Genomic DNA, 19,989 nt, shown 5'->3' with positions numbered 1-19,989 from the left:
CAGCGCTGCAAAGGCAGTTGAAGAAGAATGCATAATACAATGCCAAAGAACAAAATGTTTAGCAAAATAATATACATGTTCCATACATACATTTGAAGTCAGAAGTTTACATAAACCTCAGCCAAATACATTTTATCTCAGTTTTTCACAATTCCTGACATTTAAACCTAGTAATAATTCCCCGTCTTAGGTCAGTTAGGATCACCAACTTATTTGAAGAATGTAAAATGTCAGAATAATAGTAGAGAGAACTATTTCTTTCAGCTTTTATTTCTTTCATCACATTCCTAGTGGGTCAGAAGTTTACATACACTCATTTAGTATTTGGTAGCATTGCCTTTAAATTGTTTAACTTGGGTCAAACTTTTCAGGTAGCCTTCCACAAGCTTCCCACAATAAGTTGGGTGAATGTTGGCCCATTCCTCCTGACAGAGCTGGTGTAACTGAGTCAGGTTTGTAGGCCTTGCTCGCACACGCTTTTTCAGTTCTGCCCACAAATTGTCTATAGGATTGAGGTTAGGGCTTTGTGATGGCCACTCCAATAGCTTGACTTTGTTGTCCTTAAGCCATTTTTGCCACAACTTTGGAAGTATGCTTGGGGTCATTGTCCATTTGGAAGACCCATTTGCGACCAAGCTTTAACTTCCTGACAGATATCTTGAGATGTTGCTTCAATATATCCAGATAATTTTCCTACCTCATGAAGCCATCTATTTTGTGACTTGCACCAGTCCCTCCTGCAGCAAAGCACCCCCACAACATGATGCTGCCACCCCCGTGCTTCACGGTTGGGATGGTGTTCTTCGGCTTGCAAGCGTCCCACTTTTTCATCCAAACATTACGATGGCCATTATGGCCATACAGTTCTATTTTTGTTTCATCAGACCAGAGGACATTTCTCCAAAAAGTAAAATCTTTGTCCCCATGTGCAGTTGCAAACCATAGTCTGGCCTTTTTATGGAGGTTTTTGAGCAGTGGCTTTTTCCTTGCTGAGTGGCCTTTCAGGTTATGTCGATATAGGACTCGTTTTACTGTGGATATAGATACTTTTGTACCCGTTTCCTCCAGCATCTTCACAAGGTCCTTTGCTGTTGTTCCGGGATTGATTTGCACCAAGGTACGTTCTTCTCTAGGAGACAGAACGCATCTCCTTCCTGAGCGGTATGACAGCTGCGTGGTCCCATGGTGTTTATACTTGCGTACTATTGTTTGTACAGATGAATGTGATACCTTCAGGCCTTTGGAAATTGCTCCCAAGGATGAACCAGATTTGTGGAGGTCTACAATTGTTTTTCTGAGGTCTTGGCTGATTTCTTTTGATTTTCCCATGATGTCAAGCAAAGAGGCACTGCGTTTGAAGGTAGGACTTGAAATACATCCACAGGTACACCTCCATTTGACTCAGATTATGTCAATTAGCCTATCAGAAGCTTCTAAAGCCATGACATCATTTCCTGGAATTTTCCAAGCTGTTTAAAGGCATAGTCATCTTAGTGTATGTAAACTTCTGACCCCCTGGAATTGTGATACAGTGAATTATACGTGAAATAATCTGTCTGTAAACAAGTGTTGGAAAAATTACTTGTGTCATGCACAAAGTAGATTTGCCGACTTGCCAAAACTAGTTTGTTAACAAGAAATTTGTGGAGCGGTTAAAAATGAGTTTTAATGACTCCAACCTAATTGTACTCAATATACACAACCAATCACCATGCAATCATCACCTTTGTCCAATCAGGACATCCTGTCAGCGTTCCGTGTGATGGATCAGAACTGTGACAGCGTGGTGGACAGGCATGACTTCAGAGAGCTGTATGACAGTCTGGGCCTGGTCACCAAGGAGAGGGAGTACCAGCGCCTGCTGCAGCTTCTGGGCCTGCAGCCTGGAGCCAACCTCAACTACCCAGAGTTCTTCACCCTCGTTCAATCCAGCGGCAAGACCCGCAGACAGAATTTCAAGCCAGCCAATGGGTGAGTAGGGTCTTGTGGGAAGTGTGTGTGTGAGGTTAGACGGGATTCATATGTAAATGTAGCGGAGATGTTTCTGTGTGTGTTCTTGATGCGGTTCAAACAGGCCGGACCAACTGCATGACCACCTGGTGTCCAACGCCCCGCCAAAGATGGACTGCTATGTCAAAGGTCAGTCTGGTTTAACTCGTACCTCTACCCTGAAGCTCAAGTCTCAAAGAGGAAAATGTGTATGTCAACATGTGAGAGGAACCCCATTATGGATGATCTTACCTCCTCCGGGTGATTTGTCGCTTTGATGAAGATGGTCAGGGCCTGGTCTTCAAGAAGGACCTCAGAAGTCTCTTCTTTACCTATGACCTCCCCATCAGTCCTGATGAGTTAGAGGAACTGTGGGCCAGTAAATCATTCAACAATATCAATGCAGAGCTGTGATTTGTCCAAACACTGTTCCACTGACAGGTATGATGGAAAAGGGAGTGGCTACCTCACCTGTGCTGCGTTCCTAGAGAGCTGGGCGTGGATCCAAAGGAGGTGGGACATGTGAGGAAGGATGCAGACACCACCCCCATACATGGTCTCCCTGCAGGGGCTACATTGAGTGAGTGGAGAGTGATTAACTAAATGAATTAGTGCAATTACTAATTTAATTCAATGGAATACGCTTCTAGAGTTCCATCTGAGCTTTGGCCAAAGAACTGATCAATAATAACTCTATGTGTGTGCTGTTTATTTGACCATCCAGGCGTGTGGGGCAGGGTAACTGTGAGGGGTTGAGCAGTGCTCTGAACCATCTGGATAAGAAGAGAGAGGGCCTAGTCAGGGTGGGGGACCTACAGAGTCTGCTCCAGAGATACAACTGTGCCCTACACAGACACCAGCTCACCCACCACCTACATACATAAATAAGTCACTCATTGTAAAGACCTCTCCCTTCCTTCATATAGCTAACACACCTTAACAATGATCAGACTGGGTTATAATAAATCTATCTTCGTCGTCGTCCTGGAAAAATCTTGAATGTAATTTTTTGCCAATGTTATTTTAACAAAATAATAGCACACAATTTGTTATGTGAACATTTCATGACTCTAGGATTAATAAAATTAATGTCTTGTTGTAACGGCTGTCGTGGGTTGAAGAAGGTGATGACCAAGGTGTAGCGTGGTACGTGTTCATCTTAATTAAATAAACTGAACACTGAATGACAAAAAAAACAACAAAAGAGAATGAACGAAACAGTTCTGTCTGGTACAGAAAACAACTAACCACAAACACAGGTGGGAACAGGCTACCTAAATATGGTTTTCAACCAGAGACAACAATTGTCTATTATTATTGACAGCTGCCTCTGATTGGGAAGCATACCAGGCCAAACACATAGAAATACAACACACAGAACAAAACATAGAATGAAAAACATAGAATGCCCACCCCAACTCACGCCCTGACCAAACCAAAATAGAGTCATAAAAACAATAACTAAGGTCAGGACGTGACACTTGTGAACTACAGTGGCAAGAAAATTACCTGGAATTACCTGGATTTCTGCATAAATATGTCAGAAAATTTCAACTGATCTTCATCTTAGTCTGATCTTCATCTTAGTGCTTAAACTAATAACACACAAATTATTGTATTTTTCTTGTCTATATTGAATACATCATTTAAACATTCCCAATGTAAGTTGGAAAAAGTATGTGAACCCCTAGGCTAATGACTTTTCCAAAAGCTAATTGGAGTCAGGAGTCAGCTAACCTGGAGTCCAATCAATGAGACAAGATTGGAGATGTTGGATAGAGCTGCCTTGCCCATTTAAAAACACTCACAAAATTGTAGTTAATTATTCACAAGAAGCATTGCCTGATGTGAACCATGCCTCGAACAAAAGAGATCTCAGAAGACCTAAGATTAAGAATTGTTGACTTGAATGGAAAGGGTTACAAAAGTATATCTAAAAACCTTGATGTTCATCAGTACACAGTAAGACAAATAGTCTGTAAATGGAGAAAGTTCAGGACTCTCCCTAGGAGTGGCCATCCTGCAAAGATGACTACAAGAGCACAGTGCAGAATGCTCAATGAGGCTAAGAAGAATCCTAGAGTGTCAGCTAATGACTTACAGAAATCTCTGGAACATGCTAACATTTCTGTTGGCGAGTCTACAATACTTTAAACACTAACAAGAATGGTGTTCATGGGAGGACGTCACGAAAGAAGCCACTGCTGTCCAAATAAAACATTGCTGCACATCTGAAGTTCGCAAAAGAGCACCTGGATGTTCCACAGCGCTACTGGCAAAAATTCTGTGGACAGATGAAACTACAGTTGAGTTATTTGGAAGGAACACAAAACACTATGTGTGGAGAAAAAATCGGCACAGCACACCAACATCAAAGCCTCATCCCAACTGTAAAGTATGGTGGAGGAGCATCGTGGTTTGGGGCTGTTTTGCTGCCTCACGGCCTGGACAGCTTGCTATCATTGACAGGAAAATTAATTCCCAAGTTCATCAAGACATTTTGCAGGAGAATGTAAGGCTATCTGTCCGCCAATTGATGCTCAACAGAAGTTGGGTGATGCAACATGACAACGACCCAAAACAGAAGTAAATCAACAACAGAATGGCTTCAAAAGAAGAAAATATGCCTTCTGGAGTGGCCCAGTCAGAGTCCTCAAGCCGATTTGAGATGCTGTGGCATGACCTTGAGAGCAATTCACACCAGACATCTTAAGAATATTGTTGAACTGAAACAGTTTTGTAAAGATGAATGGTCGAAAATTCCTCCTGACCGTTGTGCAGGTCTGATCTGCAACTACATAAAACATTTGGTTGAGGTTATTGCTGCCAAAGGAGGGTCCACCTGTTATTAAAGAGGGTTCACATGCTTTTCCCACCCTACACTGTGAATGTTTAAGCGGTGTGTTCAATAAAGACATGAAAACATATAACTGTTTGTGTGTTATTAGTATAAGCAGACTGCGTCTGTCTATTGTTGTGACTTAGATGAAGATCAGATCAAATTTTATGACCAATTTATGCAGAAATCCAGGTAACCAGAGGGTTCACATACTTTTTCTTGCCACTGTAGATCTGAAAATAAACCCTTTTTCATTCCCTGAAAAGTTTATTTTTTTTCCAGGAAGCAGACACATTTATTGATGTTGAATACTGTTGAACTGATGTTGAGTACTGTTGAAATGATGCTGAACTGATATTAGTATCTGCTGAATACTTAGACACTTCTGCCTCCTCTATATTTTAGACTTGAGGTTCCAATGGACAGTGAGGACAGGAAGTTGCATTATGTGAACTTCCTGAAGGCATTTGACCACGGGACAGGGAAGGGGTGTGAGCACCCCCCTAGGCCCTGTGGATCCCCTGATCCAGCCGAGAGTCTGGAGTGGCTCAGTCCTGGGAGAGCTGCTGGTAAGATACGGGAACTGGTCACTGCATCGATGGATATACTCCACAAGGTTAGGCCTCTCCCGACACTCTATCCCTCTTCTTCCCTGGCTCTCATTGTGAAGGCCTCTTACACTGTAAAACGTCAACAACATATACAGTTAACATCAATTTGTTTTAGCTACTTACAGTAATAAACTATTTAAATTGGAACAAATTAACTGTGCTTTTTAATATGTATTAAGACTGAGGAAGGTCCTTTCTACTTGCAGAAGCTCAGACATGCTCTCGTCTGGCCAGCCACACCTACTCCTACTTACCTGTCTCTCCGTCTGGTCTCTCAGGACTTCTCTGCCTTAGACAGGAGTGGGAACGGGGCGGTCACCCCTTTGGAGTTCCGGCGGGTGCTGGGCCATTTCTGTGCCCGCCTCTCGGACCCCCAGTTCAGATTCCTGCTCGACAGAATGAAGCTGAGCTAGGATAACTACACGGGGTACTGGAGAGACTTCCTCAACCAGTTCAACCTATGCAACCTGAACGTGTGTGTGAGGGTCTGTGTGTGTGTGTGAGGGGGGTCCGTACTCTTTTTATACGTAGGCCTTAGCATGTGCATTATGCATCTGTGTGTGTGTGTGTGTGTGTGTACAGACCCTGAGGATTGGTGAGACAGAGTAGGTCAGTGAGAAAGTTGTCTCCGCCCGCCTGTACACCATCACCAAGGAGCAGGTCACGACACCATCTCCAAAGAGGACTTCAGAATGATGTGTGACCGCCATTTCATGAGGCTCACCTGTGACCAGGTAAACTGACAGGGTTGGTCTCAGTAGGCTCATACAGTATAGCTTCTTACATTTATTATTTATTTAAGCTCTTACAAAAAAAAAGTATTTGGCACAATTCAATTCTACTCTATCAATGGGTTGTCATGCAGAAACAACAGGAATAGGCATACGTGCGTGTGTGTAAATGAGCTTTTTACACTTTTGATGCATTTGCCAAGTTCTCCTTAGTTTTTAATTATTGCAATCCAAAACAAATTTGTATGTGTTGATAATTATTGACTACTTATTGAGAACGTTAGCCATGAGAGGGTGTGTGTAAATGAGATGGTGTGTGTATGTGTGAATATCAGTTTGAAAATGTGGGTTACTGTACACCCCTGTTTAAACTACCTCTCCCCACTACACCGGTACTGTACACCCCTGTTTAACTACCTCTCCCCACTACACCGGTACTGTACACCCCTGTTTAACTACCTCTCCCCACTACACAAGTACTGTTTACCCCTGTTTAACTACCTCTCCCCACTACACCGGTACTGTACACCCCTGTTTAACTACCTCTCCCCACTACACCGGTACTGTACACCCCTGTTTAACTACCTCTTCCCACTACATCGGTACTGTTTACCCCTGTTTAACTACCTCTTCCCACTACACCGGTACTGTACACCCCTGTTTAACTACCTCTCCCTACTACACCGGTACTGTACACCCCTGTTTAACTACCTCTCCCCACTACACAAGTACTGTTTACCCCTGTTTAACTACCTCTCCCACTACACCGGTACTGTTTACCCCTGTTTAACTACCTCTTCCCACTACATCGGTACTGTACACCCCTGTTTAACTACCTCTCCCTACTACACCGGTACTGTCCACCCCTGTTTAACTACCTCTCCCTACTACACCGGTACTGTTTACCCCTGTTTAACTACCTCTTCCCACTACATCGGTACTGTACACCCCTGTTTAACTACCTCTCCCCACTACACCGGTACTGTTTACCCCTGTTTAACTACCTCTTCCCACTACATCGGTACTGTACACCCCTGTTTAACTACCTCTCCCTACTACACCGGTACTGTACACCCCTGTTTAACTACCTCTCCCCACTACACCGGTACTGTACACCCCTGTTTAAACTACCTCTCCCTACTACACCGGTACTGTTTACCCCTGTTTAACTACCTCTCCCTACTACACCGGTACTGTACACCCCTGTTTAACTACCTCTCCCTACTACACCGGTACTGTACACCCCTGTTTAACTACCTCTCCCTACTACACCGGTACTGTACACCCCTGTTTAACTACCTCTCCCTACTACACCGGTACTGTACACCCCTGTTTAACTACCTCTCCCTACTACACCGGTACTGTACACCCCTGTTTAACTACCTCTCCCCACTACACCGGTACTGTTTACCCCTGTTTAACTACCTCTCCCCACTACACCGGTACTGTACACCCCTGTTTAACTACCTCTCCCCACTACACCGGTACTGTACACCCCTGTTTAACTACCTCTCCCCACTACACCGGTACTGTTTACCCCTGTTTAACTACCTCTCCCCACTACACCGGTACTGTTTACCCCTGTTTAACTACCTCTCCCCACTACACCGGTACTGTTTACCCCTGTTTAACTACCTCTCCCCACTACACCGGTACTGTACACCCCTGTTTAACTACCTCTCCCTACTACACCGGTACTGTACACCCCTGTTTAAACTACCTCTCCCCACTACACCGGTACTGTACACCCCTGTTTAACTACCTCTCCCCACTACACCGGTACTGTACACCCCTGTTTAACTACCTCTCCCCACTACACCGGTACTGTACACCCCTGTTTAACTACCTCTCCCTACTACACCGGTACTGTACACCCCTGTTTAAACTACCTCTCCCCACTACACCGGTACTGTACACCCCTGTTTAACTACCTCTCCCTACTACACCGGTACTGTACACCCCTGTTTAACTACCTCTCCCCACTACACTGGTACTGTACACCCCTGTTTAACTACCTCTCCCCACTACACCGGTACTGTACACCCCTGTTTAACTACCTCTCCCTACTACACCGGTACTGTTTACCCCTGTTTAACTACCTCTCCCCACTACACTGGTACTGTACACCCCTGTTTAACTACCTCTCCCCACTACACCGGTACTGTTTACCCCTGTTTAACTACCTCTCCCCACTACACCAGTACTGTTTACCCCTGTTTAACTACCTCTCCCCACTACACCGGTACTGTTTACCCCTGTTTAACTACCTCTCCCCACTACACCGGTACTGTTTACCCCTGTTTAACTACCTCTCCCCACTACACCGGTACTGTACACCCCTGTTTAACTACCTCTCCCCACTACACCGATACTGTCCACCCCTGTTTAAACTACCTCTCCCCACTACACCAGTACTGTACACCCCTGTTTAAACTACCTCTCCCCACTACACCGGTACTGTACACCCCTGTTTAACTACCTCTCCCCACTACACCGGTACTGTACACCCCTGTTTAACTACCTCTCCCTACTACACCGGTACTGTACACCCCTGTTTAACTACCTCTCCCCACTACACCGGTACTGTACACCCCTGTTTAACTACCTCTCCCCACTACACCGGTACTGTACACCCCTGTTTAACTACCTCTCCCCACTACACCGGTACTGTATACCCCTGTTTAACTACCTCTCCCCAAAACACCGGTACTGTGGCTATGTAAAGAAAAACGAGGGGGCAGTGGTGGTGCGTTTCCAGATTGTGTACGCTCAGTGGGGACCTCTCCCACCCTCGGGCTCTCTGCTGTCTCCTTGACAACCATATTTGTCAAGTTTGGTGATTTGTGTGCTTTTGGCACAATGAGGTATGTTAATAAAAGCTTATAAAAATGACACGCGGGTGGCCAGGTTGGAGAAGATCCCCGCCCAATGGGCTACTAAACATTAGCATTAAGCAGGGCCCCAAGCCTCACCAGAGTGAGTGGGTGAGAGCTTGTCTGGCAACCTGCGAGCTGCAAACCATCCAAACCCCCTCTCGTACTGGCTTTGGTTCACAATTATAACCCTCATTATCTACTAACCAAACCAACCATCTGTGTGATAAATCAGAGACCTAAATGATTCTGCTGCTGCTCTGTCGTCTGCCACATACTTTAGTCTGAGACTGCCATCATTCAAGTCGTTTGTGGCGACGAGGATCTTCTCTAACCAATCAAACTGTACCCATGTGTGTTCCAATCAGACTGCCCAGAATGTGTTTGCATTCGGTGAAGAGTAGGGGAGGTACTCAGATCCAGACTCAGATTGCGGAGAGGAAACTAACATCCGTGGGCGTGGCGTAGTGTTTGGCGAGAGCAAGGAGTCTGGATAGCAAGGCAACCAGAGACCCCTTGTGTACTTAATGCTGGAACGGTCCTTCAGAACAAGTTCATAAAGACTGCTACTTTGCTGAGTTAAACTCATAATCTAATGTGTACAAAATAGCGATATGATTGGAATGATTACATCCATGCAATGGTCTTTGGGTGTTTGTTAACTCTGCTCCTGTGTGGTCCTGATGCGGTCTGGTTGTGGTTCCCTTGCGGTCCAGATGAGTGTGGGTGTTTTCTGTAGACAGTGTGTGGAAGCCATGCTGAGGCTCTATGACCCGGTCCAGCAGTTCTGGCGCTCCATGAGGCAAAACTTTGTTACCTTCGACCACAACCGCAGTGGCAAAATCTCCATGAAGGAATTATAGTCCAACAATCTACTGTTATTTAAAAAGCTGTTGACTAATAACATGTCACACAATCACAGACACACACACAGCAGATAATCCTGATTGTGTATTTCTACAGGTGCTAAGGCAGTTCAGAGTGAACCTATCCGAGGAAGAATTCTTCCACCTCACCTCTTTCTTTGACAAAAACACCACGGGGAAGTTCTCCTACAATGACTTCCTATGGGGCTTCCTACACTGACCTCTAACCTCTGCCCTCTAACTATGGCCCTACTTTAGGCTCCTGTGAAGGTTTAGCTAGTGATCACTGATAAATCCGTACATATTGATCGCTATAATGTTACTGCACCACTGAGTGAAGGAGGGATACACAGAATTATTACAAAATCATGTCATATAAATTAAAACATATAAAGTGATGTATTATCAAAAATATATATTGTTGAGGGTTTTCTCCCAAAATCTTCCCCTGGCATATCTACAGCTTTTTCTCCCTCTAGCATACAGATTTATTTCTGCTGTATGACTTTATGATACTGATTGCTTTCCAAACCAAACCCAACCAAATAAAGTGCTTTTGGATGATGTACGGATGCTGCTACACGCAGGGGACTGTCTTTGTTCTCATCTAACGGGAAACGAAATGGATGACAAGGAGAAGGAGAGGGCATTTGTCATTCATGAGATAGACGGCATCACCGTTGCAAGACAGAACCCAGAGAGAGAGAGAGAGAGAGAGAGAGATCATTTTTAAAATAATCTACAGAAAGATGGAGAGAGAGCGAGAAACGGAAGGGGGCAATGGAGATGGAGTGTAAGACCATGGAAAGATAGACAAAGAGAGAGAGGGAGGGATGTATAGAAGGAAAATAAAGAGAGAGAGGAGATGGGAGTCCATATGAAAGGTACTGTATTAATGGTGTAAAGCGAAAAACCATCCGCAAATAAATTACCCCATCTCCTCCGGGATTACTGCTGTAATTATTTGAACAAGGGTTCTCATTAGAATGTGCAGAGGTGTGTAAGAACCAAGCTATCAAATGAGACATGAAGAACCCAGGTTGAGACACTGGAAATTACCTCTGGTCCCGGCCCACATAATTGATATGAGACACAGATACGTTTGATTGGTGCAAAAGAGCCAAGTTGAAAAAAATATATAATAATCACCAGGAAAAAGGAAAACTTACATAAAGAAAGAGTTTGGGGAAGAAAAGGAGGGATGATCCATTGGTCACAGATAAGGTTTAATTAAATTTGTGTAGATAATCTCTCAGAAAACCAGAAGCAGGTAGTTTTAAGAAAGGTATTTTACATTTACAGAGTTGTCTCCAGGGGCAACACATTATACAATACCATTCTAAAATGGTTGGACTTTTTTCTCTTTTCACATGAAAAAATATTGTACATCATTAAAGCAATTTTAAAAAACAATAGTTAGTATATCCCAAACAATGGTAACAATGATATACAATACAAGCAGATTGTCATCAAAAGTTATTAGATTCAGAACAGCATGCCCCAAGGAACGAACGAGAAATACAACGGCAAACATGTTGAGTTTCCAAAGAAAACAGGAAATACAGAATACAGCTATTGAGGCACAGTGCATAAAAAGTGAGACATTTCAAAGTTATGGTTGAAAGAGAATAGTAAGAAATGGCGAAAAACAAACAGACATTTCCACCCCGCAGAAATCTTTAAAAGAAAGTACGATGATACAGACATTGATCCCCCCCAGTCCCGCTTAAGCATGTTCCCAGGATGCTTACCCCCTGGATCTATCCACATGCACACAATCGCACACAGGTATCTTATCTGTAAACACTCTAACTTATTCCTACAACAGCCCACTAATCTGCCCCATTAAGACATAGCCCAGCTAGCACAATGTGCAGAACAGCAGTAAAAGCCCAGTGACCCTGGGAATAAAATGTAGCCAGAGGGGATGTTGATATATAATGTCTAATGAGAGCAGAGAGAGAACAAACAGGGATGTTGTCATGTTATGCTAACCACACTTTGAGCTCAGCTAGCCAACCAAAGGCTTCCAGACGAGCAGAGGAAGGACGCTCATTCACAAGTGCTTTCGAAAGAAAAATGTAACCCTTTTTTACGCAGACAACTGCTTGACAACATGAACGCGTTAATAATGGCTACACAAGGTGTGGGTAACCCCGTGCACTATAAAAAATGATAGGCTAAAAACAACCCAATTTAGCGTTTGTTAAATAGTGGACAGAACGCATGTTGGGTTATTTTGACCCAGCCAGTTGGGTTGCATGAATGACCCAACATGTTGGGTAGTTGGGATTACCCAAACATGGGTTAATGTAACCATCAGTTGGGTATTTTTTACTCTCATGCTGGGTTGACCTAGAAGCTGGGTCTTATTTAACGTAATCCTTAGGTTATTTTCAGGAGGCCTGGTTTATTAGGGGAGTGGCTTTAAGCAAGATCTTATTGGCCACCCGTGAGACTAAATGTCACTCCTGTTCTTCATCTTAATAATATATAATAATCTTAAATTTACATACTGCAAATTAAAATGTCAATAACATGCTTTTCACACATTCGTCTGTAATATTATTATTATTCTTTATTACTTATTATAAGGTATACCATCTTATTGCCTAATAAGGTATACCACCTTATTGTATCCCAACAATGGGATTTACATAGGTTTTAGGGAACATATACACTTCTGTAAGCGTCATTGAAGCCCAAAGTCATAACTCAATAACCCAGCATCAATAACCCTGAAGTTTTTAAAGAAAACAACTCGTGAGTTGAGTCAACCAAACAACCCAGCATTTTTTAGAGTGTAATATAGTGCAGCTATTATTATACAGTAATAAGCATTTATTAGCCTATTCAAGAAAGAACTGAACTTAGAATAAAATGTAAACATTGTTTCTGCACTGGCTCTTTTTTTAAACAACACACATATTTAACAACATTTGAAGTAATCCTTGATTGCTAACATGTTTTTACAATGACAGGTGATGTAGATGTACAGTTCCGACTTCTTGACCAGTTACGGTACATTAGGCCTACACCTCATCGTCATTCATTGGTCCACTAAGAGTTCAAAGTTCATTCCCATGATACATCTCTCCCAGAAAGGGCACCATGGAGCAGCGAGAACATTCCAGACACTGCTGTTTCTGTACAGGGTCGGGAGCGAACACATTTGCCAATCCGCTTCGTTGGCTATTACGTATTTCCAGTAATCCGTACCAGGAATCAAAATCGTGCAGACTTCCCAGTCGGTGACCTCGGAATAAATAAACTTGTCAGGATCACGGCACATGAGCCAGGGATGAGAGGGTGAGCTGATTACACATGCAACGAGGGATGGAGGGGGGAAGAAGGAGAGAGGGGGATAAACAAGGGAAAAGAGGAAGAGAAGAGATCCCTCTCCCCTGGTTAAGAGGCTTACTGAGAGTTGTAATGAGACCCAGGGGAGTGGTGTCAACACGTTTGACACTTATACTCACACACAGCCCGTGGCAGAGACCTCCCGCTGCCCTCACACACACACTTTGATCTCTCTCTCTCTCACAGACACACACACACACACACACACACACACACAAACCACCATGTCCAAGGCCTGAGAGAGAGAGAGAGCGAGAGAGAGAGAGAGAGAGAGAGAGAGAGAGAGAGAGAGAGAGAGAGAGAGAGAGAAAAAGAGAGAGAGTGAGAGAAAGAGAGTGAACCTAGAGGGGCAGGGAAAACGAGGGATCAAGAGAAAAAGGGATGAGGGGAAAGCAGTGTTTTAATCTGCAGTGCAGGATGTGTGATATCAGAGTACTGGAAGGGGTATCCTTTCTGTGCTGGCAAACAGCTCCACAAAGTCGAACATGGACATTGGGTTCATGTTCTGAAACCCTACTGGTAAGTGTTCAATCACTCCTCAGGGAAGGTCTCAAATGAAGGGTGGACCACAATGTCACAATGTCAAAACGTCACCACTGAGCAACTTCCACTGGTGGCTTAACAGAGTCCTCTATGAGGAACAAGAGAGAATGAGAGTTATCCAGTGTCTTCTTCTGAGAGAAAGACTGTGAGTCCAAACAGTGACACAGGAGACACTGTTCCCCCTGTCCTCTTCTCTATCTGACAGCCAGGTCAGATTGTCAGTGCAGTAGAAGTGCAACAGAAGATTCACAGACTAATGCTGACATGTCCATATGAGAAATGAGGCATCTGGGGTCTGTCTTTTGCCTTACATTCGAGTTTGTAAGAGCTTTTGTTCAAATAAAGGAATGACAGTATATAAAAGAACATCGATGGATTTGCCAAGTGAGGATTGGCAACAGCGCCTGTTTCTTTAGACACACACAACGTCTGTAAGAGACTTGGGCTTGTGTGTGTTGTGCCACACACACCAACACGCACGCACACACACACACACACACACACACACACACACACACACACACACACACACACACACACACACACACACACACACACACACACACACACACACACACACACACACACACACACACACACACACACACAGCATCCGTTAGAGCCTTGACTATATACAGTACTCCACCACACCTGCCCGCCACCCTCACCTATGGGCCTTCCCACCACTTGTCTCCTGATTGGAGGGGGGCTCAGCAGGGCGGGGCTTCTCTAGTCATGTGGTCCTGGTGGGATTGGGCAGGTCGAAGACGATGGGCGGGTTCATGGGCTGGAAGTTGACTGTGCAGGCCGAGGCGTTGACAAACGTGGTGGTGCCGTCTGTCATCATACCATAACCTGGAGGAGGTAGAGGAGAGAGGAAGGGAGACGACTGTTAGAGAGGGAGTGAAAGACAGACTGACAGTAACACTCATTTATTCATTGACTTCTTTACTCTCTACATTTCCCTTTATTGACAGAACTATCCACATCTAACACTGACAACTGCATCTCGTTTGACATGTAGGAAATAATATAATAATAATAATATATGCCATTTAGCTGACGCTTTTATCCAAAGCGACTTACAGTCATGTGTGCATACATTCTACGTATGGGTGGTCCCGGGAATCGAACCCACTACCCTGGCGTTACAAGCGCCATGCTCTACCAACTGAGCTACAATGATTTACAGGTGAGATATTTTTTGGCCTTTTTCAATCACTCAGAATGAACCGGTCTGATATAAAGAACGTGTGACAAATGACAAAAGCTACAATTCCTTTTCTCTCCTTTCTTCCTTGCTCCCAATCTATCTCAGTCGCACAGATCCACACGCAGGGCTAAATCCGGCGTGTTCCTCCCTGTGTGAATCTGATCTAGTTACTAATCTGGTCCTCTCCGAAGGGGCCATGGTGCTCTGGGGGACCCACGCTGACCTGCTAACCCCAAAAAAAGAATCACTCAGCCTGGAGAGAAGGCCTCCCAGTCCCCCCTGGCCTGGATGAGACGCTGCAGTACCACTTCCAGGCATAATGTATGCCTTTAATAGAATCAAATACAGCCTCGTGGCAAGAATCCATAAACAAGTCATAATGACGCACTCCATAGACCTTGTGCTACAAGATCGATAATCTGATTTAAATATGTAGGCTTGTGTAGCAGTATGAGAAACCTCATTCATACAGAATGAAAGTGTGTATGTGTGTGTGTGTGTGTGTGTGTGTGTGTGTGTGTGTGTGTGTGTGTGTGTGTGTACCTTCGTGGATGTGTCCGAACACGTGCAGCTTGGGCTGTACTCTCCTCTGGACAGTGTTGAGCAGCTCCATACAGCCCACCCGCTGCATCTTCTTAGGAACCCAGTCCAGGAACCCTACACACAGTGTGACACGGGTGAGAGAGAGAGAGAGAGAGAGAGAGAGAGAGAGAGAGAGAGAGAGAGAGAGAGAGAGAGAGAGAGAGAGAGAGAGAGAGAGAGAGAGAGAGAGAGAGAGAGAGAGAGAGAGAGGGAGACTGATTTAGTGTCACTTCTATAGGAAGCATACCGCTGAGTCTATAGAAACACTATCAGGACTGTTTTTTCTCGTGCCATGCACACATTGGTGGTGGATGGGGTGACACAAAGTGCTTTGAAATCTAGTGAAAAGCTCGAAATAAGTAAATGTAATTCAGCAACAAAAAAAACTCAAATCACTTTGGGCTACTTTACAAGTCCGTGGAGACTTTTTTGATGTGAAGAGTAATGGCTCTGTCTCCATTTCTGGACACTCGACTAATTCTCTGCTTGTTTTAAGACAGCTGGTGAGTAAACAGCTTTCATACAGATTTGTTCCTCCTATGTATCTTCCTCCTCATCGTTAGATTAAAAAAGGCCATATTCCTCCTTTCCTCCATCTCCGTTCCATCGCTTTATCGCGCCCCATAAAAGACGATGGTTTTTGCCGCAGTGCGAACGAACCGCCCCTCTCACTCTTTCTTCTCGGTCACTTTACGTCTAGCCCCTCGCTTTCTGTTGTATCCTTCTCTTCCTCTTTCTCTAGACCAACGGTCTCTCTGTAGTTCTCTGTCCATTCTTTCCCTCTGTCTCTCTATCTCTCTCTTCTCCACCTCCCTCTCTCTCCTTCTCCTCCCCAGCCTCCTCTCTCTCCACTTGTCTCTCCTTCTTCTCCACCTCCCTCTCTCTCCTTCTCCTCCCCAGCCTCCTCTCTCTCCACTTGTCTCTCCTTCTTCTCCACCTCTTTCTCCCTCTCTCCCCCTCCTCTCTATCCCTCTCTTTGTCTCTCCCTCTAATAGGCATTAGTGGCCCGCTGTAGCTGCTCCATATGCCGGTGGCTTATGAGGAGAGGGGAGCTGGAGACACTTGGCTAAACTGAACGGAAAATAACTCCCTGTGTTTAGAGGCGAGACGCCACGCAGCAGCCACAGAAATCAATCACACACACTCGTCTGAGCATCTCCCAGCTGCAGCGGGAGATGAGCTGTGAAAGTGTGCGTGTGTTATGCAAATGTGTATGTAAGTGTGGGTAGATATTTACACGAGGATGATAACAGGAATAAATGACAGATTATTCAGAAAGTATTACTGATTTGACAGTCTATCAAAGCACTGAGTGTGCTCACATGTGCGTGTGTGAATGTGCGTGTGTTTGTAACGTGTGTGCGATGATGTCTCATGATTGTGTCCCCCAGGTGTAATGTCTCCCTCACCCAGTGGGGGGCAGTGTGTGACCAGTATGTCGGTGGAGTCGGGAATCTGGTTCCACTTGTCCAACAGAGCCTGACCTCTTGGCAGGTTGAACCCCCAGCCATAGTACCATGGCTGCCTGGCTCAGAGAAAGAGAGAGAACGAGAGAGAGAGATTAATACAGTATATCATATCACTGTCAACAAAATCACCCATCATCATCTCTAATAAGGGAGAGCCCTGCGGGGGGGGTGAACCCTGCGGGGGGACAGATTAAGTGTGATAGCCAAAATGGCACTTAATCTCTGAACCTCAATCATCTGCTCTGACAAATCAAATCAACTCCCTCCAAACTTGAATCAAACACCACTGCTGCCACGTACAAATAGTATAAATTAGACAGAACTGTAGATGAGCAGGCAGAAAGCGCTAGGATATAAAACCCCAACATTAAACATTAACGTCCGCTTGATTCAACAGTCGGCATTGGAGCCTTCCAGGACGGGAGGGGAAAAGAGAAGAGAGGAAAAGAGGAGAGAGGAAGAGAGGGACTTGGCGGCTGGGTCCGTGTCCCTTCACTTTGATAGCGGACGCCTCTGGTGGGTGAGTGACGGTGGAGAAATTAACATGTCACTAACAATGAGTCCTCAGATCCATCTTCCTCTGTACCGTAAGGCGAGCCACGCGTGTGTAACCACGATGACGGCGCCGTTAGTTCTCTTACCGCCGGCTTTTGTTCATTTGCAGAGGGCAGTCACTGGAAAAGCCTACTTTTATCGGTGCCACGCCGTCCATCGCTTGGCGCTTCAGTGGAACGTCAGATGGAGGCTGTTTTATCATTTCCTGCCGCTTGTGCCGTTACGTATGCACGCGAGAGTGTGTGGGGGGGGGCACACACACACACACATGTACACACACACTTGATTAAAGAGACATAGTGGTATAATACAGCAGGATACATTTGGTGATGGTCCCAACCCTGGGGTCACTGCCTGAGAGGTTAAGGAGACAGAGTGAGAGGTGCATCATGGGAAACGGTGTCCCATTTCAGCTTGAATCTACTCCATTAAAATTCCATCACTTCGGGACATCAGAGCCTAAACACTTTATGAAACATCTGAAGTTCCCAGTGAACGCAATTTCAATAATTTACACAGGGAATTTTAAAACATTTAAATTGGCCTTAGCATATTAATTGGGCCGGTTAAATATTCATGTCCGTCTTAACATGGATGTCTCAATTAAAATGAGATGAGCTGCCAGTCTCATCTGCTTTCCAAATGGCACCATATTCCCTAGTGCACTACTTTTGACCAGAGCTATATTGAGAATAGAGTGGCATTTGAGACACAACCCATCCATCCCCTCTTCATATCTGAATGGAGAGATGAAGAGGAAAAACACTTTTCTCTGGTAATCGCAATTGGACTGTAATTTCCCTAAGAGGGTTCGATAAAAAGAGAAAGAGAGAGACAGAGAGATAGAGAAGGGGGGTAGAAAGGGAAAAGGGGAGATGAGAAAGAATTAAGGGGCTATTGAGAGAGACATGGAGATGGAATGAGATAGAGATGAAGGGAATGAGAGAGAAAAGAGTGAGTTTGTACATTATGTAAATACTTGCATTTCTTCTTTCTGTTCCCACTTCCAGCTCATCTCAAGTTAAAAGTCTGGGACTTTCTACCACTAGGGCCAAAATCACATGCTATAAAGTATCTAGCCGGCTAGCAGATACCTATAGACTTCCAGGCGTTGCGCTAACGCTAGTTAGCATTGGATCATGATACTACCACCAACTTCCTTCATACTGGATGCAGAGACATAAAAATGGTATCCACGAGTTCATCTGACTCTGAAGGTGCATCTGACTGTATTATTTTATAAGCACATGGACCATATAAAATGTCACATGGCAGCAGTGTAACATGTCACATCCTTATCCCAGTAGCAAAAGGAAGATACACTGATTTAACTGTGAGAGTGCAACTTCACTCCAGGAAAAACCCTGATTCTTCTGATTGCAGTCTAAACACGAAAACTAAAAGAACATAATACTATGGATAACATCTCCACGATATGAATAGGATTTGACCAGGAAAGGGATTAGAAATAAACTAGCGTTTTTTTGTGCAGTTAGGGAGGAGAATTGGGGACGTGCTCAGCATATTAAAGATAGGTTTGTTATTTGTTACGGATATGAAAAAGAAGGAAACAGATGTTTGAGTTAGAGCGCTGGATCCCTAGGCGTCGTCTAGGGGCAAAGCAAAGCATGCTGGGAAAAAAACGACGGCGTAAAAATCACTTTCATTTGATGTGATTCTTTTCCCCCTTTTCTAAAGTGAGAGAGAGAGAGAGAGAGAGAGAGAGAGAGAGAGAGAGAGAGAGAGAGAGGCTGACAGAGAGAGGGAGAGAGAGAGAGAGACTGACAAAGAGAGAGAGAGAGAGAGACTGACAAAGAGAGAGAGAGAGAGAGTCAGAGAGAGTCAGAGAGAGAGAGAGAGAGAGAGAGAGAGAGAGAGAGAGAGAGAGAGAGAGAGAGAGAGACTGACAGAGAGAGAGAGAGAGAGACTGACAAAGAGAGAGAGAGAGAGAGAGAGAGAGAGAGAGAGAGAGAGAGCGAGAGAGAGAGAGTCAGGTTTACCCAAAACACTTTACTTAACAGCGTAATATTATAGAAGGTTTGAAAACAAATAAGAGATCAGTCTCGCTCTCAGTAATGTGTGCGTGTAACTATTTCAGTGTGTGTATGTGTGTGTGTGTGTTTCTCCATTCAGAAGCTTAATGATATCATTGGAGAAAGCCCATGAATGATTAACGAATCAGGCAGTGCTGAGGGGCGCGAGGCGTTAACCACACACACACACTTTGGTTAACTTCACAGTCGTTAGGAAGAAAAACAGCACGCCAGAAGAGGAATTTTAAATCTAAATCAATTCCAGACTTATCCTGAGGTCTAGAGAGGAACAGGCTTGGTGAGAAATAGAGAAAGAGAGACAAAA

The 19,989-nt window shown here is 44.5% G+C and overlaps 1 protein-coding gene across 2 annotated transcripts in view; it reads right to left on the bottom strand.

The window, feature by feature from the left end:
* Window positions 1–11,626: 11,626 nt before the first annotated feature.
* Window positions 11,627–19,989, bottom strand: part of LOC118392370 (metallophosphoesterase domain-containing protein 1) — a 43,390-nt gene continuing 35,027 nt past the window's right edge. The window contains exons 5-8 of one of the 2 annotated variants that reach the window (XR_008062879.1): window positions 17,017–17,132; window positions 15,569–15,682; window positions 13,470–14,667; window positions 11,627–13,438 (exon numbers count right to left, since the gene is read on the bottom strand). Coding sequence is in view for 1 of the 2 variants with exons in the window: in XM_052460205.1 (XP_052316165.1) it covers window positions 14,546–14,667; window positions 15,569–15,682; window positions 17,017–17,132 (352 nt within the window). In the remaining variant the exon portion in view is untranslated. Of the gene's footprint in view, window positions 14,668–15,568; window positions 15,683–17,016; window positions 17,133–19,989 lie in introns of both variants that reach the window. The other variant, XM_052460205.1, reaches the window with a different exon arrangement.

Source organism: Oncorhynchus keta, chromosome 13 (assembly GCF_023373465.1).
Source record: "Oncorhynchus keta strain PuntledgeMale-10-30-2019 chromosome 13, Oket_V2, whole genome shotgun sequence".
NCBI lineage: Eukaryota > Metazoa > Chordata > Actinopteri > Salmoniformes > Salmonidae > Oncorhynchus > Oncorhynchus keta.
The sequence above is the reverse complement of the archived record's forward strand: the minus strand, read 5'-3'. Positions and strand labels throughout refer to the sequence as shown.